We start from the raw sequence: 26,804 nt of genomic DNA, 5'->3' as shown, positions 1-26,804 counted from the left end.
GGAACGTTTCTTTCATAGACGTTTCTTTAATAAAATTTAAAAATGGCGCTGTATTTAGTGTTTACTAATCGCCACCAGAGTTCGCTCAATTCAGATTCGTAAATCAACATGTACAGGAAACTTTATTTAGATAAGAAGTCCACCAATGTTCGATGCATTGGTAACAGAACACATTAATGTTTAAGTTTTTTTTTAGTGATGTAAGTGGTTAAATTTGCAGATTTTTAAAATTTTGTAAAATTTCTGGTGTATCATGATGTTCACATTGGTGGAGTTGGCAACCCTTCAGTTGACAGTTGTAGGTTATGCAACCTCGACATCTCGCGTGTCTCGTTTCAGCATCTCGGAGCCTTCTCCGTCGCCTCCTTCCGACCCCTCCAGCCGTGAAGAACGTCGCCACCTGTGCGCGAGAGGTCCAAGCTATGCAAGAGCCCTCCTGCGCTGCTGTAATCAAAGCACCTTTTTAATCAAGGTGGCCATGGCAGTGCCTTAATTTATAACCGAGCTCTTGACAAACGTGAAATGTGCGAGAGTTGGTGCGGCGGAGTCTCCTCCCGTGAAAACGCTCCATTCGTCGCTAAACAATAAAGAAGAGGCTGTGAAACCCGCTAAAATTAATGTTGAATGTGTCGGTGTACTTGATGTGTCCCTTTGTTTTTGTGTCGGAAGTGTTCGAATATGTGTAATGTACCGCCAAAGTTTTATCAGCTCTGTCGTCTTTGTTTATCGATAGATAAGGATGCTGCGCTGTCTATTTTCGACGATGTCGGCGCCCAGAACAACCTCCCGACCAAGATAATGACGTGTCTCTCTATCCTGGTACGTGATTCATTGTTTGATAACCGAGACAGGGCCGTTTTAGGCGATTCGCGGCCCAGGCTCTAACCTCTTGTCGCGGCTCCAGGGCCGGCCTGGCCGCTGCACCTCGCTATTTCCGACGCACCGTCGACATAAATAGAACCCCGAAGAACATCTGCCGTCGCGCGTGGGCCCCGATGCACCGGAGAAAGTCGAACGATAACAGCTCCTGATAACGCGACCGGACGGAGGCCTCTTTGTGCTTTGTCGAGCGGAGCCCGCTGCGATGGCCGACGACGCACAAAAACCGTCTTATCAGAATTTCAGATTGACAGACAGAAGAAGGGAACCGGGCGGTGACGGCGGCGGACCGGTCCGCGGAAAAATCCGACAGGGAGGGAGAGGTAATTTATGCGCGGAGATAACGGCCTCCCTGATAGCGCTTTAATTACGCGAACAAAAGAATCGACGAAAACAAAGAAGGCCACGTTGCCGGATCGACACAGACGAAGATGTTCGGGGTCACGTGACGGGAAAGTTAGGTTAGGAGGACCGCGGGGGTGCGATCGGATTACTACGATAACGAAACGTACGTCGACTGTTTTGTGTTATTTGGATTATCGACGGCCGATCGAGGCGGCTTTGCTTGTCTGGTCCATGTTAATTGACGTTTGTCTTGTGGTTAAGTTAACAATCAGCTATTTGTGTTGTGTGACATAATAACATTCGAATGGGGTTTTTACACTGTTTTCACACTTACAACAAATAAAAAAATATATAAATACACATACGTCAATAAATCTAAAAAAAAAAAATATCAACGATATATATTCTGGAGATAGAATCATACAAACATACCAAAAACAGCACACCATGTTTTCATTTTTGTCAATACAATAAAAAAATTTCTACGTATAACGTCATCTTTTACAATGACAATACTTAAATAAATTCATGTCAACTTTGTCATTATAATATAAAAAGCTTAATTAATTATAAAAAAGTAACAAATGTCAATACTAAACTGGTCAATTAACTCTTTGAGCAAACTGTCAATGTATACGTCACTGTAATTATGAAAAGAAGTGCACCTAGAAAGTACACTGTACGTTACTATTAATGATCTAATATCGTGTTAATAATTGGGTATTTATATAACTAATACGTTTTTTCTCTGTATTTATTTTTATTTCCAATTAAATTTACATGGAAATAACAAAATACCATTTAAAATATGAATGTTTGTTGTTTACCATTCTTGACATAATTATGATTTAATTATATTAATTTTAATATGGATAATTAATTATATTATATAAATAACTACTGCTTAATAAAAATAAAAGAGGAAACAAAAAAAAAGAAAAGATAGAAAAATGTACTGGGTGTAATTGTACAGGGTTATTATAAATGATTGTAGTCCAAGTAGGTGTAAAAACGGAATGTAAAATTTATGGTTGCCGCTCCATATAAAAAACATCAAAATGATGTGAATAAGTGAGTACACACACAGGAATTAAATTGGGTGTAAAACAATACTTTTGGATTCAATTTTTAATTAAAAACAAAAAGAAATAAAATTCTCATCACCGCACTTTTACTTAAAAAATGACTGTGACAGGGACAAAAATTGACAGTTCACATGAAATCGGCAAAAATTTCATAACATGGGCATGACCTGCTTCGACTACAGTAATTTATAATAACCCTGTATTATGAGCCGTCATGCATTTTTTATTGTTTCTTGTTTTCCAAGGGCTTCGTAATACCCTAAAAATATGACTCATGATTAAAATAAAATGGCATCTTTATTACACTAGTTTACTGTTACTTAATAACAAAAAATGTATCAGTATATACTTGGTGTGACTCTAACATAAGTCGCAATTGAGTTTTGTTTCTACGTTTTTTAAGTTTTATAGTGTACACTCGCAAAAAATCAATAGGAATATTTTTCAATCAACAGTCCTGTGATACAATACAGGGTGTTTTCGAAGTTGATGCGTTCCTTTTAACATGTGATCGTATACGTTGTTCTAAAGAGTTTTAGCCAAAATCACCTTAGTAAAATGTGTACGGCAATGAAGATACAATAAGTTTTTAAAATTTAATTTTTTTGAAATTTTTGAAACCGGTCCTGCTCAAATTTTGCGCTGATTTGCTAGAAATTAGAATTGACAAAAAAAAATCAAATGAGCATGGACGTTAATGAAAAATACTGTCAGAGTTGTCATGTAATTAGTCGGAATGGCTTTATTATTAGGAAAATAATGAGCTCACAGATATGTTGCTAATGTATGGGCAATGTTATCACGTTATCAGAATGCAGCTGCGGCGTCCAGAGAGTACGCAGAGCGATTTCCGGAAAGACACCATCCTGGGCCACGTCAGTTATTAATCTAGTAGGTACAGCGGAGAAATAGACAGGACCGGACTCAAAATTTTAGAAAACAATAAAAATATACAATCAATTATCTCCGTTAATACAAACATTTTACTAAGAAGATTTAGGCTAAAATTCTTAAGAATAATGTATTGTACCTCGTGTTACAAGGAACGCCTCAGCTTCGAAAACACCCTGTATACAATAGGTACTTGAAAATGTTATTGCTTGAGTGGCAACTGTATTGCAATAATTATTTATTAGAAATAATTTTAAAAAAATGTATAAAGAAAATGTTAGAAGAACTAGGTGTGATTGATTAATTTTTGTTTCAAAAATCCAAGAACAAATTTTAAAACGGTCAAGTAAGATAGCGATCACAACTCACAATGTTATTTAAAATATAATGACGGTTGTATATTTTATTATTATAATTAGGTACTTCTTCCTTGTTACGAGTATTTCTAATTTATTTCTAATTCTTAACGAAAACAAAGTGAAACAGAAAATGACAAAATTATAGAAATAAGAATATGTATACATAAAAGGTGTTTGTTTTTTTTTAAATTTGGCGTTGAAGAAAGAGTCGATTGTGAATGAACCACACTGGTTTTTCAAACTGCAGATTAAAAACACAAACAACCTAAAAAGTGAGGTTAGATTTAAACAGCGGATCAGAGTTGTAATCCGGTGGTGCGTTCACAATCGACTATTTAAAGCCAACTTTGACGCCAAATTTCAAAAAACACTCGTTACAGGGTATAATATGTATTTATAAATGATTGCCTGGTCAAGCCATCTTTGGAAAAAAATATTATTGTGCAGCCTTTTTGAAACATCCCAAATTTTAATTTATTATTACCTGTCACATCTGACATTAATAGCTTTTTATTCGCGCTTTTCAATCCAGTTTTCGTTCGTTATATTCGTTTTATCACAGTTAATAAATGAGCTAAACGGGCTGACAAAATTTGTAAGGGTAGGATTAGACAAGCATTTATAGCCGGTCTGTCCAGCTTGCTGTCAAATATGTAGAATCAATTCGGCAAATCCTGAATGTCACATTTTCAGGTTAGGTTGTTGGTTAAATCCTACCCTCACAAATTTTCTTTAGCTCTGTGTTACATTAAGACACCTGGTATATTATTCCTTTCTTTTTCCTCAAATTATAAAATGTAAATCAAACGCAATATTAAAAGAAGAATATTTTTATTGATAGTATTTTAACTTAAAAATTCTAATGTAGATTAAAATAGAATGGTGATTTTTCTTAGAACAGTTTATTTCTAAAACACGCCGAAGCTATAATCTGATGGTTTTGTCATAAAAATATGGTCAAGAACTGCTTATCCAGACTGATTCACATAACTTTCCGACCCTAATGAAAGTTAAATGCAGCCAGTAATACGTTATTCAGTGATAACTTGATATAATTGAAATTTTTTAATAAACAATTGTCAAAACGTTGTCATGTTGGTATGAGCCAAACAGTGATTTTCATGATAATATGATTTGTCACATTGAGTGTCAACATTTTTTTTATGTACTGTCGCGAGCAATAAATTTTGGTCGTCAATGTCATTTCAAAATTTGGTTAGATTGTCACAAATTTAAAAAATTTCCCTGCCTGATTATGCCCAGGTCAACAAAGTGTCAAAAAAATTGAGAAAAAAAATGACATTTAATGTCATACAATATGATGATAGGTTATGATATTTACGACTGTTTTACAATGGAGCATTTTCGACTGTTTTACAATGGAGCATTTTCGACTGTTTTACAATGGAGCATTTTCGACTGTTTTACAATGGAGCATTTTCGACTGTTTTACAATGGAGCATTTTCGATTGTGTCAAAGAATGACCTTGACGACCAAAATTTATTGCTACAATATGATGATAGGTTATGAATATGGAATATGGAAGCTGGTCCATATGCGCATATTTTAGGGTGGTACAGTTACTTTTTTTTACTTAATTTTAACACTGACAATTGTTTATTAAAAAAATTTCACTATACCTTTATTTACTATGAAATCTGGACACTCCTGGCATTATTGACAATCACTTGACAGTTCCTTTTTGTATAATTCTGAAATAATTTTTGTGAATTAAAATGTACTCCAATGACTAAAGGATCGGTATGATATTGATGTATGATGAGTCAATTTCTTAAATAAAAAGAAATATTGTCGATTACTGCAATTTATAAATTTTTATAATTGTGACTTGTGAGGGATGTCCAAACCATACAAAACCAGTGGCGTAGATAGCTTTTTGCTTTGGGGGGGGTCCACGTACTTTTGCATTAAGTTTTTGATTTTCAATGTAGTTTCCTACTTATAACACTAGAATATGAAATTATCACAATACGACTTGAAGGAACACATGTTTATTGTTTATACTCATGTTGAAAAAAAAAAAACCTCAAAGAACAATTTTAGATAAATAGTCCAGCACGGAAAAAAATCGCCAAAAATTATGCTGTTTTAATTAAAAAAAGATCATGATTTAAACAAATACGTACGTATAGTCGCGATCATTAAATTTTGGTCATCAATGTCATTCTTTGACGCAATTTAAATGGTCCATTGTGTTCAGGCCGTTAGCCCTACCACTGGTGGGGGTTACCACCCCCCCTAACGCAAACCCTTGTTAGTTCTATATCGCACTTGTAACTGAGAAATTAAACCAGAAACATCATTTCAATAAGTCTTTTTTTGCTTCACCAATTTTAAAAGCGCCAAACGATATCGCAAATCTGGTCCTGGTCCGCGATCACATTGTAAAACGGTCGTACCTAAATATCATAACCTATCATCATGTCGTATGACATTAATTTTCATTTTTTTACACTTTGTTGACGTGGACATAATCCGCTAGGGATTTTTCTTTAATTTGTGACACCAAATTTTGAAATGACATTGACGACCAAAATTTATTGCTCGCGACAGTACTTAGGCAGGCAGGCAACGTTCACGTTGTTTTGGTATAACGAGAGGCCATGATTAATTTTTTTAACGTTGGACACACTGTTTGATTTCTGTCACTAAAGTGCCTGACATGCGGACCTATTAAAATGAACATAACATGTTGCTGAATTTCCCGCGATGTCTGAGTATTCTTCTATTGCAAAGTAGTAAAACTGACAAAAATGCACTAGACATTGACGCTATTTATAACCTCAAACTTAAAAAAATATAACCTAATTCAACAGACACCGTTACTAAAATTAAATGCAACATTTCCATGGCCTCCCATTAGGCCAAAACAACGTGAATGCATTTTATGTAGTCGATCTTTCAATTTTTAAATCGTGATTTTTTTTTCAATACTTTATGTATAGGTACAGTGCAAAGGTGCCAAAGGTAATTGCATGGTAAAACTTATACCCCCTCTTAACTTTTGTTCAGATGAAAATATTCAAACCATTTTTTGAACAAAGTTGGAAAAATTTTTAAACTAAACTGTCAAAAAAGTTGTGAAAAAAATATTTTAGTAAAAGTATTTTCTTGCCACTATCATTTTTAGCAGGCTGAAATGTTAGTTAACTTTTGCCACCTTCATTTTAAAAAAAGTATTATTCAGTTGTGAAAGAATATGGATGAGCTCTGGGGGGGGTCCGGACCCCCTGGACCCCCCCCTTATCTACGCCACTGTACAAAACTATAAAGTAATTCATGTTTTTGGATCAAGTTATGAATGAAAAACGTATTGCTGGCTGTATCTAAATTTCGTTAGGGATTCAGTCTGTATTATCATAAATCTTAAATTTTATTTAAATGGTCATTTACTATGTACAATTACCAAAAAAATTATATTGTTTTCACCAAAATATGCTTTTACTGACAATTCTGATTAATTGAAGAATACACTTTTCAATTTATAATAAAAAAACATTAAAAATACCAGGTGTTCATTTAAACTTCTCCTTAAACTTGGCGTTGAAGACTCAGTTGTGAACGCACCACGGAACACGGATCAGCTGTTGAATCTAACCTGACTGTTTGCGTTGTTTGTGTTTTCAATCTGCAGACTAATGAGTGGTGCGTTCAAAATCTACTCTTCAACGCCAACTTTGTGGAAGAATTTAAATGAACACCCGATATAAGTAAAATGTAAATTTCTAATTTGTAGTGGTCTGTGACCCATGTACACAAATAGAGAATGACTGTTATCCTACTTGTTATAAAGATTGTACTTATTTATAGATCCCAGCACTCTAGATCAATAGGAAAAATTAAAACATATTTTCACTGAACTCTCCTCCTGTCATTATTGTAACGAAATCACCGATAATTATATTTTTCGATTTTATGAAATTAGATAGGAAAATAAATTATTACATTATTTACATTCTTTTTACTATTGTAAAAAATTCTCCATTTTCTGTTTTCCTCCATTTTTTCTTGCTAAAAATTTGTATCTATTCTTTATTAAAGGAACACATTTTTATTTCATATAGTCTTTATTTGACAAATAATAATTATTCATTCTGAACGAGATATTTAAAAAAAATGTATTCTCCACCATTTTGAATTCCCCTTATTAAACCAGAATATTCGTATTAGTCTATTGTTCATTTTTAGGTTGCAACTGTCATTTGTGGAAACTTATTATTTCAGTTGTTATAGCAACGGTGAATTAAACTTAGTCTCAGCGTTAGTCATAATTTCAGAGAAGCGTCGACTATTATCTTGATCATATGGTCACACATTTCGTTCTTTTTTTAACCCGTGACCAAATTTTAATTGGTTTTTCCCTCTTCTTCTCCATCGTTTACACAACTTTCTTTGTTTTCTTTCAATTATGTACCGAACGTAACTCAACAGCTTACGTCAACATTAAAAAGTGTGTCTCGCAGATCCGCACTTTTTTCCTTTGCGAAAGAGCGTCGAAACCGTGCATTCTTGGAGCCACCACGCCACTGCCTAGCATCGTTTATCGATTGTCATTTTAATACCATCTGTCCCATTTTCGTGTATTTTAAACAAGAGACAGTCGCGCCAAGACACTCCGAGATCAAGCGGGCCGTCCGTACGTCATTGAACGCAAACCTAAATTAAACATACGGAAGCACAAGCGAATTATATATTACGTCACGACGGATCAATTCCGCCGACTTCAATTGCAGAAACAGTGGATTCTGTGCACTTTTGCAGCAATCGTTGCACCGCATGACGTTTGGGTTGTGAAACGTCAAAATTTCGAGGTTAGGTGAATGTCGCACAGATGCGCCGCTCGACGTGACACTCTGTATATACCGGGTCTATTGTTAACAATCCATTTTTTTTTACTTGAGGTTGTTTGTGCTCAAGTCGAGCACATTTAGTGTAGGTGTCTGCTGTGACCTTGATTGATATAATTAGGTGATTTTCCATTGAAAAATGTACCGATTCATTATTTCGAAAAAAAAATGTATGTGTACTGTAGAATTGTGTTGTCACGTGACTTGTACTTTTTTCATCTTCGGATTCCATCCGTCCCCGGACCTGACCCTAACCCAAATTGATTAGATGACGTGACCAGTGCCGTGCGTCAACAAGGCGGACCATTAAATCATGATTATTAATGCGGAATAGCACGTCGAGACGGCTGAAATGTCAAGTTTCGTCCGTAAATCTCGCGGTCACGATAAGATACTTATTTTTTCCGCTCTAATGGTCAGGTGGAAAAACCGCACTTGATAAGGGGTCACAGAAAAAACTAGTTCTTCGTATCTTCGCTTTTATTGAGGCGGTCCGAAGTGCGGCTGTTCTCTTGAATATAAATTAGCTTCTCCCACAAGTTGATATCACTTTTATTATACAATCGGTCAAATAACGTGTGAGTCATTTCGCCATAAGAAACTAACAGATATAAATAAACAACGCGCGTTCATTCTCAGGCGGAATATACACTACAGAGTAGGATCGACCGCCCACTCCGAAGGAGATGGAAAAATGAGGAAAAGCGGCGACTGTCGGTCTTCATTGTTCTCAAACTGATCGTTCACGCTTTTTGTGATGATTCTAACCGTTTCTTTGTTCAGGTTTTTTAAATATTAGCTCCTTCATCTGTCTGCGACGTGGAAGGAACTGCGAAAGGCAAGAATTAGGGGGATGTTTCACTGTTTCAGAAGAATTTACTTTTCTAATGTAACATTACCAGCAAAAAACAATTCCGTTTTCATTTAGAAAAAGAGGTTTTGCTCTAGCCTCGAGTTCTAGAATATTAAATTAAGTTAGATTAAGTACACGTAATTTTGAAAGGAACTTTTGTTCAAAATGGATTTTCTCAAAAAAAATGCAATTAAAAATGTTATATTTGTTAAAAATTTAGTATCGGTTCTAGGGTTATAGCATAATCTTGTTTAGAAGAAAAATATGTCAACAGAAAATCCCTTTTTCTAAATTCGTATGTACGTTTTTTTTTTTTCATTCTTCATGATGAGAATATCTTCTTTTTACGAAAATAATCCGCGATAGCAACACTGCCGTTGATAAAACAAAAGAACGTTTTGAAAAAACTGAAGATGTTAACCATAACTACCGTGAGATCGAAAAAAAATAGAGTAGGCGCTGACCATACATTTCAGTTGGCAGTTCGTGTGATTTCAATTAACAGATGTCAGTCCTAAAAGTTAGGTTAGTGATCTTGAGAATGTTGAAATCTTGATTTTCATTAAGAATTTTGTGTGACCTGTCTGTTGTACATAAAAGAATTTCCTCAGCTAGTGCAATGCAACAATGAGATTTAAAACTCCCGCACCTTTATTTAACGTCAACGGTGAGCACGGAGCACGCGCACACCGCTTGTTTATAAATCGATCCAAGATCCAACGATCATCGATCAATTAATATTATCCAGAGGTTGTTGTCGGTTGTAGGGGCTCTTATTGTCAAGGGGTAATTTCATGCACAACAGACACACGATAGAGAAAAAAGTGCAAATCTTTTTTAAGGATAAGCTGAACTGTACCAAATGATAGGTTAGTTTCTTGGGTTAATCTCTGCTATAATTCTTTTTTCACCTTTTTCAATATTTTCAGCTGATCTTTTTGTAGGTCGTCTGCTGCCTTTTTTACGCAGAACACTACCTGTTTCCAAAAACATGTTTACGCATTTGTAGACTTTCTGGGCAAGTTGTTGGTTAAGTGCCTTCAAAGTCCGGAAACTTTTGTTGAAATTCCTCAAAAACTCGAGGTGTCGAATAGGACCAAGCCTTTCTCCATTGTTGAAGAAACACTGGACAATGAAAATTTGTTGCTCTAAAGTGAACATATTGTAATACAAATTTTAATAGTCAATAATTAATAATGACAATTACCATTGTAATGACATTTGAATTAAATTTTTACGTGCTGCCAACTGAAGTGTGTTAATCATGGCTATCTCGATTTTTTTTATTTTCGATCGCACGGTACTATTACTGAATACCTGCGGTTTTTGGGTGTGATCATAAACACAAAAAAAACGTGTTTTTTTTTATTGAACTTTCGGGGAATTATTATATTTTTTCCTGGAAACATAACGGAGACGAAACATTGTTTCTATGTAATTACTAATTAGTTTACAGTTACTTGATTTTTTCTGCACGACACTATTTTTTACATACTACATATTGATTTGGAAATTTGGACAGAAATTGACACTTTAAAGTTTCCTTAATCAACCGTTGTTAAAAATGACTATTCTTTAACAGTAAAATGTAAGATTTGTTTAGATTTTAAAATGTTATATTACGTGACGACTGTGTAATGATTGCTATTATGCACAAGGATACAATTCGAGTGCGTAATAATAACCTTTACGCGCTAGTAGAATATCAGACATTTTCTTTAGTAGAAATTTTAATTTTAATAAAAAAAGGTGAGTGAATTCGCGAATAATGCTATTTCAAGATCATTATTTCTAATGGATATTGCCCTGTATCAGAACAACTTGATAATCTACTGGATAGCGTAATTTTCATTTTTTACTTGTTGCCATGACAAACCTTGCACCGTGCCGGAGACATTCCCCCAGGGTTCATTATAGCAACCAAAGCACTAGGTGATTTTCTATATTCTATGTTTGTTCAAATTGTTCATTTAACATTAGCTGTCGAAAAAATATATTTTTTGTTTCTGTTTGATCCAATACTGATTCACATAACTCTCCGACCCTAACGAAATTTAAATGCACCCAATACGTTTATTTACTATGAAATCTGGACACTATTGGCATTATTGACAATCACTTGACAGTTCCTTTTTGCGTAATTCTGAAATAATTTTTGTTAGTTAAAATGTGCTCCAGTGACGAAAGCATCGATATGATATTGATATGAGTCAGTTTCTTAAATTAAAAAAAATGTCGATCACTGCCATTTTTAAATTTTTATAATTGAGGCTTTTGTGAGGGATGTCCACACCATACAAACTTTTAAAATTATTCATGTTTTTGGATCAAGTTATGAATGAAAAACGTATTGCTGGCTGCATTTATATTTCGTTAGGGTCGGAAAGTTATGTGAATCAGTCTGTATAATTAGTAAAAATTCCAACTTTTGTTTTTTTTTTTGGTATTGGGTCCACTTTGTTTTACGTTTGTGTCACCCAGTTGAACAATTTTTATTTGTGTCGTGATAAATTTCACTTTGAACTTATTAACACGTGAGTCAGAGCCTAATTTTGACTGTTTTTTTGACATACTTGAGACTTGATAAGCTTCAAGCTTATCCATTGTTGCAGTAATGTGCACGAAACAACAAAAACATTGAGAATCTCAACATCACAAGGTTGGACGAATACCGTAGTTGTTATAGTTTGTTGTTGTATCATTAGAAAAGACCTTCTTGATTTTTTCATGTCTATTAATGAAGCAAACTAAGGAATGACCTTTTTTACTATTAGATGAACATTGAACTTCATTGTTACGAGACAGACTTTTTCTAAGGTTCTAAGTCCACTATATTCATAAGATCAAAACCAAAAAGATGAAGAAATCCCATTGTTATTTTTACTGTTCTTCTGTGTCTGGTTTAGGGAAGCGAACTTGGCAAAAATTAAATGTGATGAATAATAGTAATCAGAAATCAGAATAGAAAATGAATAGATTGTATTGCAAATAGATAAAATTAAATCTCTAAAGAAAAAAACAATCTCATGTAGCAAATAATTTCGCAAAAGAAAGTAAACAAATTAATTAACATAACACTTTAAATTCATCATACACATACATCATTATCCTTCAAAGGATAATGAAAAAAATACGGCTACTAAAAAAACAAAACAAAACTGCAGTTTAAGGAATCATAAAAGACAATAACTAAATCACGTACCAAAGAAGTTCATTGAGCAAAAAAAATGTAATGCATCCATTGCAAAGAAACTTAAAAAACAAGAAGGGAACCTCAGAAACCGCCACAACATCATAACAGGTGACGGAGCCTGGTCCTCAATAGACACAATGCATGTTTCTCAATCTGAAAGTGTTGAGAAATAGAAGATTCTTCTTTTTTGTTAAATCTGTACGCGTTGCAACTGTTGCTTTGAGAAATTAATGCACAGTTAATGAAGAATTGAATAAATAGTGTGCTTATAATTTACGACCTCTTAAAAATGAGAGAGCTTTTTACCCTGACAAATGCTTCATCTCGTGTTGTGTTACAAAGAACTCTTTGAAAGCCTCAGAAGAAAAATGATTTACCCTTTCTGGGTTTCAACATGCACCTTATGATTTCTTTTTCATATCGAGATTAAAAAGTAAAATTCGTGGTTTTCAAGTTCCGATCAAACTTTCAAAGTCCCTGAACTAACTCAGAAAGAGTGTTGAACTTATAATGACTGGGGAACAACGTAAACAGTGTTGAAAAACAAAAATTAGAATGGTTTCTGATAAAATTTGCAAACGTGTAGCTTATCTTGAATAATCCAGCCATAAATGTGCTTACGATAGTTGTCATAAACTAAAATAAAAAATGATTTGGATTTGAAAACGGTTCCTAGATGAATGAGTCACCGTTACCAACATTTGACGGAGCCGCAGCGCCCTAGATGTGGTCCCATAGCACTGAAATCCACAAATTGAAAGTCGTATTGTACTTGTTTCATCAGTTTAGAGCAACCAATATTGATTTGTATCATTTTTGTTGGTTTCAAAATAAGACTATTTTACTCTGTACGTGTAACCAGAGTTAAATCCGAAGAAAGGAGAAGAGGAGGGTTTCGTATAAGACAGCATCAGTCAAACTTTGTAACCATTGTTTCTGCGGTTTTATTTATCTATAGATCAGCTGTAGCTTATCGAACATGCTTGGAATAGCTTACAACAACCAAATATACGAGGGTCGTTCGGAAAATTCTCGGCCTGAAGCAGAGATGTCGCTATATGACCATAATTCTGCCATTTTATTTAAAAAGGAACCTTCAGTTGGCGCTCTGCAAAGTTTTAGATTCGCGCGTTTCATAGCTTTGTTGTGGTAATCAAATCAAGCAGACAATTCTTGCCATTCCTGTGAAATGGATAAAATTGAGATCCGTGCTGTGATCAAGTACTTCGTTTTAAAAGGTCTTACCCCAACAGACATTAAAAATGAGTTGGATTCTACATTAAAGGAAACTGCTCCTTCATTTTCGACGGTGAAAAAGTGGGCAGCGGAATTTAAACGTGGCCGTACCTCAATCGAAGATGATGAACGCACGGGACGTCCAAAAACGGCTACGACCGACGAAATCGTTGCAAAAATTAACAATGCTGTATTAAACGATCGCCGATTGAAGGTCCGAGAAATAGCTGAGGCTGTAAAGATCTCTATAGACCGCGTCCATCACATTTTACACGAAATTTTGGGTATGCGAAAACTGTCTGCTCGATGGGTGCCGCGTTTGTTGACAGTCGCTCAAAAACGCGTTCGAATGAACATTTCTCAAGAGTGTTTAGATCTATTTAAACGCAACCCTGCTGAGTTTCTTCGACGTTTTATCACTGTGGATGAAACATGGATTCACCATTATACCCCTGAGACGAAGCAGCAGTCCAAACAATGGATTGGAGCAGGCGAAAGTGTTCCAAAGAAGGCAAAAACGGTTCCATCTGCCGGGAAAGTCATGGCAACGGTCTTCTGGGATTCTCGTGGTGTGGTGTTGATAGATTACTTGCAAAAGGGCAAGACTATCACTGGGGCCTACTACTCTTCACTATTGGATAAACTGAATGATGCTATCAAAGCTAAACGTCCCCATCTGGCCAAAAAGAAAGTGCTTTTTCACCACGATAATGCACCCGCGCACACGTCTCGCATTGTTACGGCAAAACTTGAAGAACTTCGATTTGAAGTGGTTCCACATGCCCCGTATTCCCCAGATTTGGCTCCCAGCGATTTTTTCCTCTTCCCGAATTTGAAAAAATGGCTGGGGGGACGAAGATTCACTTCCAATGAGGAAGTCATAGCTGAGACAAACGGTTATTTTGCAGAGTTGGAAGAATCGTATTATTGTGAGGGTATCAAAAAGTTAGAACATCGTTGGACGAAATGTACCGATTTGGAAGGAGATTATGTAGAGAAATAAAAAAAAAAAAACCCAAAAATCTTGAGTTTTCTTTATCAGGCCGAGAATTTTCCGAACGACCCTCGTAGACCACCTCCTTCCAAAGATGTCCATCAGATTTGAAGTTTGTGATTGTTAATAACTGCAGAGAATTGGAATTGCTAATCTAGAGATTTTCAACGGATTCTTTTTTAATTCGTCAAAAAATAACTCCATTTTGTGTCTATTAATGACAATTACGCTTCGACTTTGCTTCCTACACCATCACGCTTTATAAATTATTTATGTTTATTCACCGCCTTATCATAGAACGATCGCTGCAGAAATCTTTCGCGACGTAATCACCGCCATCTGTCGTTGTTGATTTTTCGAAAAAGAAATCGCGCCGAGTGCGCTTTCTACTCGAAAGGTTTCACTTAAGTGCAAATCCGCGTCGAATCCATCACAATTAATAACGATAATGACGGACGGAACGAGAGCCGTCTTTAATTAATATCGGGAGTAATTATATGGCTGAACACAATGTGATAAAAGGCTCGCAACCCGTGCAGAACGCATCAGAACCGAGTTAGAAAGTGCTTCCGGCGTTCACTCTTATCACATCTCGTGATCGTGGCACAGGAAAAACGGACTTAATTAACGGGGCCCCTCTGTCTAACAGGAGCGCTTTTTCGTTGCGGAATTCTTGCGAGAGAACGTCATTTTCTTCGTTTTTTTCTAATAGAGAAATGGACAGATTTTTGTCGCGGTGGATTCGAGCAAAGTCGCACGAAAAAACGACGACGATGCGATGGAGAGTGGAAAATTAGGGAAAAAACGTCGTAAACTCCATAAACGATTTGCTCAATTTCTTAGAAATTTCTTAACAGACTGAAGAATAAAATGTTGTACCATTTCCGAGTAACAATCCAATGTTGTAACTTTTCCATTGTGCAGGAAATGAGTCTTACATTAGTTTTCTAATTGGACCATTCTACGCATTTCACTTGATATACAGCGTCGGTCAAAAGTAGATACATACACTTAAAATTTACCCCAAAACAACTATTATTTCTACATTTTATAGTTCATAAACTTTTTACAGTATTATCATTTAAATTAACTTGTAATCTCTTTTTATAAAAGACAAAGTTTAGTTGGAAAAAGCAAGAACTGAAGACTAAGACCTATCTGGGGTCATTGCAGACCCGTGCCTTTGAAAACTATAATAGGATTTGAATTACGCTTCACCGCTTGAATATTCTAGGCAGATTTATGTTTCTTATTGCTAACAGTAGCTTTTTTTAACATAAACGAAGAGTTTATGCGATAATTAATTCAGTTTATCTTCTCTGGGGATACAAATAGACCCCAGATACGTAAATTGTAAATATTTCTCTTGTATTTTTTTAAAAATGTCTTTCTTTCTTTTATTAAAATAACCACTACAAAAAACAATCTTGTTTTTTTTTCCTCGGGTGTGTATTCATTTGCTGAACCGGAACACAAGTTCCAACCAATGACAACAAAAAATAAAAAAGGACAATGTGTTCTCTGTTCCAGAAACACAGATGGAAATACAATTTTGTAAGATAAATGCTGTAAATGTAGTTGTAACGAATACATACTGTCAAAGAAATGAAAAATGTAAACATATTATCTCGTTTGATTTACCCTTTTTTGATTGTTAATTAATTTAAAAATTTTCCATCATGATTGTCGTTTGGTATGTGAAATATTCTTGAATACTGATATTTACAGATGTAAGAACATAATATGTATGTATTTGGGCAATTTTTACATGATACATTTATTTGAAATATGTAGTCAAAATGCGATTTTACAGAATCGGGTCCGATTTGACCCCCGATTGGTACGTGAAATTTTGTGGCAAGTGAATGGCGAGAGTTCATTGTTCATTGAAGCAACGAATGACATGTAAAGTAAATTTTAATCAGAAAAACAACGTAAGACAAAACCGGATAAGAAACCATACAGTTTAGACTGTTTAGAGGGAACACAGACGTGTTCGAGTGAAATTTACACGAGAGCATTTAAGTTGGTTTAAAAACCAGTTAAAAATATCTGGTTATCGGAGGTAGTCGTGTTTTGGTGTGAAGTTGCTTTTCTGGTCATAAATTGGGACCCTTGGTGAGAAGGGAAAGAATAATGAATAGGCACAAATATCTTGATGTATTCAAGAATGGATAGACATTGCATTGTATTGAAAAAATTTACCACAGTCACGTAAACTTTAACATGACAATAATCTTAAGGATACAACTGCTATTATAAAAGAATTTTTACACGCAGAATAAGTATGTATTTGTTTTAAAATGGACGGTGCAAGGACCGGATCTAAATCCCACAGAAAATCTTTGGAATGATATTGAGTACAAGATCTTAAATAGGAGTATAAAGTATGAATAAAATTTTCTGGCTATTTTAAGTTAGCTTCTTTACTTTCGTCGCCATAAGATTTAGTAAAGAAAGTAAAGTAAAAAAAGAGGATTTTCAAATACGATTACGATTAAAATAATAATTTTTACATTTAAATTTGGCGCTTCATATACGGCGTGGTCATAGCTCTCGATGAAATCACGGCGGTAGTGGTTCCAGTGTGGCACTAATCGAAAAGCAATTTTCACTTTAGTGTAAATAACAAAAAAATGTGTCTACACATGTGAAATGCATAATAATTAATTAATAACATGCCGCGTCATTTTTGTTCCATTCCATACAAATTTGATGCTGAATTTTATTTATTTAGTGTGAAAAAGTTCACATTTGAGTACAAAGAATAATTAAATTATTTTCTTTCAGCCGTGGTATACCATAAACCCTTTTTATTTTTGTAATTATTTATATGTTATTGCAATTTGTGGACTGTAAATAAAAAAAATATATGTATATTTATACTTTGTTATAAAGTATTTTAAAATTTCGTCCAACACTAAACCTGGATGCAAACTATAGAAAATATTTGGAGCTACATTGAATAGCAAATAAGAAGGTATCAACCAAAAACAAAATACGGAACAAATTCGTTATTACGGACAGAGAAAATTAAAGGTTATGTTTCTAAACACTTGGCTTTTAAATTTTTGATTGGCTCTGTACAGGGTGTCCCATCACTTGTGTCAGGTAGAAAAATGACTTTAAAACTAAATTATATGAAGGCATTATAGATGCATAAATACTGTTCACCGCCACAAAAATTGGGTATTACTTTTTTGTTAAAATTAATTACCCCGGTACAGCAGGCAAAAAACTATCACTTTAAAAATAAAATGTTCGACGCAGTTCAAATACAGTATACGTTATGAAAAAATGATAGGGAAATAAAATCCGGGAGTAGAATTTAATAAAAATGTTTCGATGTAAAGATATTTGGTTAATTTAATTTAGGTCCTTCTACTTTATGAACATTTATGGAAGACAAAGTTAAGTTTGTGGTTATTACTCTTGTCCGCAGTTTATGGTACGAAGACCACTCAAGAGGGTTCCAGGGGTACCTGCCTGTGGTACGGCGTCAGACAAACTGCAACCCCTCGTAAATCTTCGTCTGCCATAAATTTTCATAAAGTAGAATGGCTCAAATTAATTTAACTAAATATCTTGACATCAAAACATTAATTAAATTCTAACGTATGCTAAATTTGAACTGCATCGAACAAAATTTAATTTTTAAAGTGATAGTTTTTTGCCTGCTGTACCTAGGTAATTAATTTTAACAAAAAAGTAATACCCAATTTTTCTGGTGGTGAACAGTATTGATGCATCTAGGTAAAATAATAAAGTGAAGGGACACCCTGCATATCGTCACGATTCGTTACACTCCCAAAATAAGTTCCTCTGGACAGTTATCACTTAAATGTAAATAACCAAAAATATTTTTTTGTTCGACACTGTCAGAATTTGAGAATTTTCTCCTGTGTGAACGGATTTTGATAAATATCACAATTTGTCAAAACGAAACGTCAAGCTAATTTTAAAGATTTTAAGTGATTTGGGGCCTTTAATGTGCTCGTCGAACAAAAAAACGTATTCAACTCGTTCGTCTGTAAATTGGGCCTTTTTTACTTTTAATACAGATTATGTCGATATTCGGTTGTATTCGCATTGAAATAATTTATGTAGCAGAATTCCATCAATATGTAAAAAATATTCCAAGTAGTTTTTTCAAAAATGGTAATTTTTGCGTTACGACAGATTTATGTAACAGTTTTTCGTCTTCACCTAGATTTTGTACATCACTCAGCGAAATCCATTTTTGGAATAACTTTCATCTTTAAATTAATGTCATAACTTTCAATTATTTTTGAAGATTTTCACATCATTTGTTTTAATTCGCCCAATTAATAAATTTTCATTAATTTATTGTTCTGTAATTAAAGTATGTATTATTTAAATGTTCAATAATAGAATGTGATATCGATGAACTGAACAACCTACATTCTTTTTACATTCAGGTTACGACTTCGTATTTTTAAAAAAAGCTAAAATCATCAGTACATAGTTCCTATTAACTAGAAGTAAAAATATCTTATCTCGCGATGATTTTTTTTATATTCCTCTTCTTCCGAGAAATGAAAACTTGAAAAGCGGTTTGGAGAAGTCTTACTTAGTCATTTGGAAAAAATATTGGTGAATCAGCAATTGTGCCGATACTGATGTTTAATTGGAACACAGTCCATTGTATAGTAATTTAATTATTTATTAAAGATCTATTCTAAATGAAGATCATTCATGCTGCAGGGATTTCCTACTATTTTTTATACGTAACAACATTCCAATGTTTCGAATTACACGATTATTGAATTTAAATGATGTCTGATCAATAGTTTGCGGTGAAAGTAATTCTGTAAATCTCACAATTTTCAATAGTTGTATTTAATTGCACGAATTTTAAAACACGTAGTCTCAATACGATCGTTTATAAAGAAATTATGCAAAATAAATATTTATAACACGTACACTATCTATTTTATTGGCCAATTTCTATTCGGAACCGGTTGACATATTCTGCTTATGATGATCAAGCAAACTTGCGGACCCAATAAGTTGTGAAAAGAAACATCGCAATCGTAGATTGATTCGTACGGGTTTAATTGTCAAACTAGAATTGGGTTACATCTGCCGGTAATTTTTCACTGGAATGTCGTCTTTATGTTATTCTACGCTGCATTATTGCACTTCAAACCGGTTTTAATGTGTTGCACATTGTAAACTTCAGTCATTGTGATTTTGTCGTTCGGGAGAAACTCGACTAGATCGCATTATCACCTAAGTGTCAAAACATCAGAATTGTCACATTGGATGTGAGACTTGAGACACTTGTTGTCTAATTCTCCTGCTTTCGCTTTGAATATTTAATAGTAATAGAGTTATTAACATTTTTTCACCATTTCTTCGGACAATCGTTATAGTAGAAAACTTTTTATTTGGATGTATTGTCAAGGAAGACTCCTTTTGTTGAGAGCGAGAATTTTGTTAACAATACAATTCACAAAAGAGTTCGTTCATACCAACTTAAACTACTGACAGGATTTGACTTTCCTAGAAATTTGTACAACTGAGGCTTCCTTCCGAAGCAGGTATGTACATACTTAGAGCACTGTCGAAGACATGAATGAAACGTTGAAAAAACCCTTGCAATAAAATAAACGTTGGACAGTTTGAAAATTTAATTTTCTTCTTGTGTGAGTTTTTGTGAAACTAAGAGTAGTGTCACAAAGGAACTTTTTGTGAAATTGTTTTTGGAGGTTTTTTTTTATACGTATGTATTACGTTGGTATTGCTGGCCGGTGAGCTGCGAGCGCCTGAAACATTTGACATAAATTTCACAGAAATGCCACATAAAAGTCCCTAGATTATTTCATAATTAGATTTTTGAGTTTTTATCAAATTAATGCGACCAAAGTAGAAAAAATAGTATATTACACGCGTTTTATAAGACCCACTGTGACGCACTCGCACTCGTGCCACAATCAAGCGTCTTATAAAACCCGAATAATAATCTACTTTAAAACGAGTGGTTTTAGACTTTAAGATAATGTAGTTTAAAGTAAAAAAGTTGTCACAAATAATGAAAATTTTATTGAAAAATGATAAATACAAAAACAGAGCACAAAAACAAAAAATGTATTGTTTTCAAATAAATAATGTTCACTGATATATATTGCGGCATTAAGGTGTAATTTCTTCCTGTAGTCTTTAAACTGTTATTTAAGGCACGTGGTCTTTAAAATATCCAAAATGTATTGCAAAATGTTTGTGCTCTATTTATTTCTTTAATCCTTAACAGCTTCATGAGATTCTGGAAATCCAGATGAGATCTGTTGGTTCCATTGACCACCAATGACGTTTGTTGGTTTAGATTTAGACTATTGAAATATTTTATAAGGTATTCATTCTTGCCAACAAATACTGATTAAGTCCACTCATCATTGTTGCATATTACATTTCTGTAATAAAACATTACCATGAAAGTATTCTGTTTCAGGTAATAAACCATTGTTGCTAAAGTAAGAAACTGTTTACGTTTATAAACTAATAAACATAACAAATTTGTTTATTAGTTACTGAAGTAACTAATGTTCTGCACGCTACAGGGTGTAACAAAAATAAGTGCATTTATTTTAACTGGTAATAGTACTCATCAATTACTACAACAACTTTTCTAAATAAAATTTCTTTGAATTTGCAAAATTGAATTGCCATTTGTCCACTTTTTATTTTGACGTGACGTTCACGTTGAATGCAATTTTATAAATCTGAACATTTTCTTAAACAGGAATCGCAAAAATTGAATGTTTTTATTCCCTTCGTATTGCATTTGATGAATAAAAAGGTCTCACTTTCGTTTGTTTTTTTAGATTAAAATCGTTTGATAGGCTGGAAAGCAAAGTTTTAGTAAATTTAAATTAATTTTTAAAACCCTTTAGAATTTGTTTTCGAAAAAAAAATATTTAGAAAAGTTGTAATTGATGAGTACTATTACCAGTTAAAATTAATGCACTTATTTTTGTTACACCCTGTATACTCTTGAAGAAAACTTAAAAAAATGATAAATAAAGAAAAGTGCCTAGAGTAAGCTGTCAAATTTACAAATTCAGAAAAGGCGGCAAATCTATACGTAAAATGCATTCACATTGTTGTTGCATAATGAGAGACCATGGAAATTTGAATTAGGTTTTTCTAAGTTTGAGGTTATAAATAGCTTCAAGTCTAGTGCACTGTTGTCAGTTTACTAGCTTGCAATAGAAGAATACTCGACATCGCGGGAAATTCATCAACATGTTAGGTTCATTTTGATAGGTCCGCATGTCAGGCATGTCAGACGGAAATCAAACAGTGTGTCCAACGTTAAAAAAAATAAATCATGACCTCCCATTATATCAAAACAACGTGAACGGTGTTTATACCATAAATCGCAGCGAATTACGATGTAAGAAACATTTGCCATAACTGTGTAGATAACTCTTATATTCGCAAGTTCATCTGATGGCATATGCATGTGCCTTGCAATATTTAGCATTTGAAGAAACAGTCTTTTTATTGTTGCACATTTATTGCGCAAAGTTAGAAATATTGATCCTTTTGTACATTTGTAAACTCGACAAAAAGAATTATCACAAATTAATGTCTGATAGAATTTTTTTTTAAAGATCGATGGTCCTAGGAAAATCGAAAAGTAAAATCAAATGTGTTACTACGAGTACGTAAAGCAAAACCTACATGTTTTAATTTTGAAGGTAATGTCAAGGTAATCTTTCTAATCCATTTATCTCATTTCTTTGAAAGATTTAAAAAACTGATAGTCATTGTTATTCCATTTCCTCTAACGTAAGTTACTTTCTTTGACGGGTTATCATTTTTGAAAACGTGTATTTAGCAGAATTTTTTTTTTATCTTTCTAGCTTTCGTTTTTTGTTTTGGTCATTTTTTGCAATGTGTAATCTCTCTTAAATTAAACGAAAGGTGAAATGTGTTGTTACCAAGATGACTCGTTAAAAATAATTAGAAAAACAGATTTTTTTGTTTGTTCCTATGAAGCTGTTGTTATTCGGGAATTGCCCAATGTTTTTATAAGCTGACGTAGGGTATTAACCTATAAGACACCAGCTTAGGTGTATAGATAGTCCTTAATTCAGTTGAAATGAGGAAAATGTCCTTCCTTTCCATCCATTATCATTATCACAGATTCAGACTGAGAGTGGTTTCGCTGGGAAGTTTTTGTTTGGACCAAACTCATCCTATTTTTATTTTTTTTTCGTTAAACAAAAGTGAATGTGTGTCAGTTTAATCAATTGTTTTTTCTTATGTTTTTTTCTTTTTGCAAAAAGAAACTTTCAACCGTAAAGCACGTGGCCACTGATTCCAAGACATACCTACCCACACCAATAAATCCTATAAAATGGATATGTCATAAAATGTTACATTTATGTCTTTTTATGATGGATAATTTATGTAAATTGTATGCTTATCAAATATTATTATGTAATCAAGTCATATAAACAAATGTTTATGTATTAAAATTACGTATTTTCTTACGTTTCATTCAAATAATTTATTTCGTGCTCTTTTTGCTATTAATTTTATTCTCGTCGTAAAAACAACTGCATCTTGTTGTATTTGGCTCAATTATAAAGTTTATTAATTTCTCTTTGGTTTATTTTACTTTTACTTTTCATCATTCTCCCCTATACCCGTAAGTATTAAGTAAGCACCATGTGAGGAACAAAAACCATCAAGTAGAGATGTTTCAAAGAAAATTACAAATTTAATTACAGTTTTACTTAAGCACAGTTAGTAAATTAAATTGATAAAAACGATAATTCTGTTCTTACGTTAAGAAGCATAACGAATGAACACGTGACTGAATTTTAAATTAAATTCTAAGTAAATTATCAAATCCCGTAGTTTAAGAATTAAGTTGTTACATGTGTTGAATTTAATTAGTTGCAATTATACTAATTGCCGCTAATTTGTATTAATTTCAAAGCGATTTAAGGAACGTTTTTTAAATGGTGAATAAACAATTAAACGTGATTTCTTAATTCCGCTCCAGGGTAATTTGTCAACTACTAATTAAGGATCAAGTGAATCACAGCAAGTAGCATTAAGTAAATTATCATCCCGTACGTCTCTAATTTTAAACTATTACATTCTTTAACACATTCGAATTTATTTCATTCTGAAATCAGAATATTATGCAACCTCTGAGATTAAAATAGTAACACCAAGGATCTTTCCAAGTTTACTACGTGTACGCAGTGTATCAAAACATTCAAATCAATCTTCCGTCTCTCTCTTGGACTCTTCACAATGGAGAAATGATCGAAAATCAAATTTTGAAACGGTCGCAAAGACAAACTTTTATTTCTGATGATGTGCACGATTAAACCTTGGTAAAATTTGGCAACGGTTCAATTTCTGTTCCTAGAAATGAATGAATACGCTTTCACATAAATTACAAAAAATCTGTTGAATTATTTTCAAAGAGAATTTACTGTTTCGACGACAACTTTATGCATTGTCATATTTAAAATATCGCCCTTTTGATAAAACGACGACCGAATGCGTTTCGTAAATCTGTGTGGGTTTATTGAAGTTGATGGATAGGCGCTCTCAGTGACCAACATTTTTATCGAATGCAGCAAAATACAACGGAACAGTTCTGGAGATAGTTTCTGACTCATCCTACATACAGGGCGACCTAAAATATGTCAAGTGTTTATTTTCGGAGCAAGTGTTTTACATGTTTTTCGGATGTCTAGCTCAGAAGAAAGATATGAATTGTGATCAAGTGGGCGTTTAAATACCAGAACAGTTGCCAAATACTAGTGTCAACAGCTGATATGTTGAGCACACAACAAACAAATGCGGTTTTGCAGCGGGAGAAATCAGAACCAAGATAAGAATTTTTGTTTAATCCTTTCGTTAAAAAACACTGAAACAAAACAAAAATCACCGGAAATAACGTCACCAAAATATTGTTTCAACAAACGCACAACACAAAAAAAACACAGATAATTTGTCACCCCCGACGTCATCTAGTCACTTGTCCGTGTTGTTGCAGGTTGCCAACAGCGACCCACTACCCCACGTCATCTGTCTCAGATGCAGCGAACAGCTGGAAGCTCTCTACAAGTTCAAAGAGGTCGCCAGGAAAGCCGAGGACCTTCTCAACCAATTCCTAACGTATACGAAGCAGCTGACGGGAACGACAGAGGTAAGTCACTTATTATAGTCTTGCGTTGGTGTTCGTTATCGGACTGTAGAGTACGTGCGAGACGAAGGGTTCGTTCCTGTTTTGGACGAACCTCCGGTACCGGTTCCACCCCAGTCCCACGCTGACAAAAAGACCCATCATCAGAGCGGCCACGAGACCGGCCAGCGGCACCGAGAAATGATAACGGAGCAACCGGCGTTTCGCCTTCATCGGCTGCAAAAATCACATTTAAAGTGGTGTGACGTCACGTGCGCAGAGAAAGAAGTACTTTCGCTTCGCAGATGTCGCGGGTCAGAGAGTAGACTTGGAGGGGTTGACCGGTGGCGGGGTCCGAACAGGTGGGACCGTCTTGGTTGCGCGTTATGTCACCGGAGAGGGCGCCGGCGATATCGTAGAGGTCGCAGGTGCAGACGAGGGGGTTGTTGTTGAATTCGAGGGTGTCGAGTTGGGACCACTGCAGGAGGTCGTAAGGGAGGGCGGTGAGGCTGTTGTTGTTCAAGTACATCTGAAAGAGAGGAGGTTTTCGAGATGGGGTCTTTGAAGGGTGATGATAACTTACTTCTTTGAGGCTTGGGGAAGAATAGAACGCTTCGACGTCAATGTCTTGCAACAAGGGGTTGTTGCGGAGACTCAGTTTTGTTAGCGAGGGGGTTAGGGAGAAGGTGCGAGACTTGATGTGTTTCAATTTTGTCAAGTTGTTGGCCGAGATTTGGAGCAGGTGGTCCAAATCTAAATTTGAAAAATAGAGATGTCTAATTTGAAAAACCAAAGTGATAAAGTTGATGTGCTAGAAAATTTTGAATTGCAAAAATCAAATTATTATGAAGCCGTTGGTTAGAGGATCACTTTTGGCAAAACCAAAATAAAGTACCTAAAAGAAAAGTATCTTGGAAAGTACCTGAAAATGATTCCTCGTTTAACTCGATGATGGGATTGTCGTCTAATTTTAGTACTTCCAAGGTTGGGCCCAACGCCTTCAAACCACTCGGAACAAAATCCAATTCATTCTTGGACAAATCCAACTCAACCAAACACTTCAAGCCTTCTATAGCTTCCGGAACCACCTCAGTAAGCTCGTTATTGGCCAGATTCAAACCCTACAAGCATTAATTCAAAACGGCACCAATGAAACGTTCACTTATCCCTACCAAAAGCCCCGGTACTTTTCCCAAGGCCGCCTGCGTCTGGACATCCAACACCACGAAATCGTTCCCTTCGAGATTGAGCCGTTTCAGTTTGGGCAAAAACTGGAACACGTTCTTGTACAAAGTATGGATTTTGTTGTATGCCAAATTGAGATGTTCCAAAGCGATCGATTCGGGATCGGTGCCGCTGTAAGGCCCTCGGAAGTTATCCGAAGAGATATCTCCCGCTGTCAGCTGGTTGTAACTCAGATCGAGATACATCAAGTTGATCGTGCTTTCGAACACTCCCGGATACAAGTACTGGATGTTGCAGTTGGAAAAGACGACTTCCACGGAGGCATCCGTAGGTGGTAGTTTCTGGAGAGAGGTGAAGTTGTTTCGGGTGAAGGTGGCTCTGATGGTGGTGTTGTGTGGAGGCCATGACGCCCACATGTGAGTCAGGCTGCGGTCGGTACAGTTGAGAGTCAGAATTTGGGCGTCGTCCGATTTGGAACATGTACATGTCGTGCAGATCTTGGTCGAGTTTTCGTAGATTTCTTCGCAGGACACCACCACGACGCAATAGAGGAGATAGAGAAGGATCTGGAAAAAATTCGGTGAGATCTTGTAGGGGAACGTGACAGAAAAGGAACTCACCATGTTTAGTCTGGTGCGAAATGATTCAAACTTTCATAATTACGCACCTGTGATGATATCAGCGCTTTGTAATCTTCTTATCAATGTAATTGATAAGGTGAATACTTGGAACTCA

At 34.8% G+C, this 26,804-nt stretch overlaps 2 protein-coding genes and 1 long non-coding RNA gene across 4 annotated transcripts in view; 2 read left to right on the top strand and 1 right to left on the bottom strand.

Moving 5' to 3' along the window:
• Positions 1-371: 371 nt before the first annotated feature.
• LOC138139446 (uncharacterized) overlaps positions 372-26,804 on the top strand; it is a 42,458-nt gene continuing 16,025 nt past the window's right edge. Inside the window, exons 1-2 of one of the 2 annotated variants that reach the window (XM_069059724.1) lie at positions 372-819; positions 24,756-24,908. In XM_069059724.1, the coding sequence (XP_068915825.1) occupies positions 679-819; positions 24,756-24,908 (294 nt within the window). In that variant the 5' untranslated portion in view covers positions 372-678. The remainder of the gene's footprint in view (positions 820-24,755; positions 24,909-26,804) is intronic. The other variant, XM_069059725.1, reaches the window with a different exon arrangement.
• Positions 5,952-12,973, top strand: LOC138139470 (uncharacterized). Its single transcript, XR_011162302.1, has 2 exons — positions 5,952-10,150; positions 10,211-12,973. It is a non-coding gene; the product is annotated as an uncharacterized lncRNA (long non-coding RNA).
• LOC138139452 (chondroadherin-like) lies at positions 24,592-26,803 on the bottom strand. The gene is made up of 6 exons (XM_069059738.1): positions 26,690-26,803; positions 26,057-26,635; positions 25,807-26,005; positions 25,468-25,637; positions 25,177-25,413; positions 24,592-25,121 (listed from the first exon to the last, which is right to left on the bottom strand). Exons 1-6 carry the CDS (start codon positions 26,690-26,692, stop codon positions 24,921-24,923), a joined length of 1,389 nt encoding a protein of 462 aa, XP_068915839.1. The 5' UTR covers positions 26,693-26,803; the 3' UTR covers positions 24,592-24,920.

Source organism: Tenebrio molitor, chromosome 9, assembly GCF_963966145.1.
Source record: "Tenebrio molitor chromosome 9, icTenMoli1.1, whole genome shotgun sequence".
NCBI lineage: Eukaryota > Metazoa > Arthropoda > Insecta > Coleoptera > Tenebrionidae > Tenebrio > Tenebrio molitor.
Note: the sequence above shows the minus strand (reverse complement) of the source record. Positions and strands in the feature narration are given on the sequence as shown.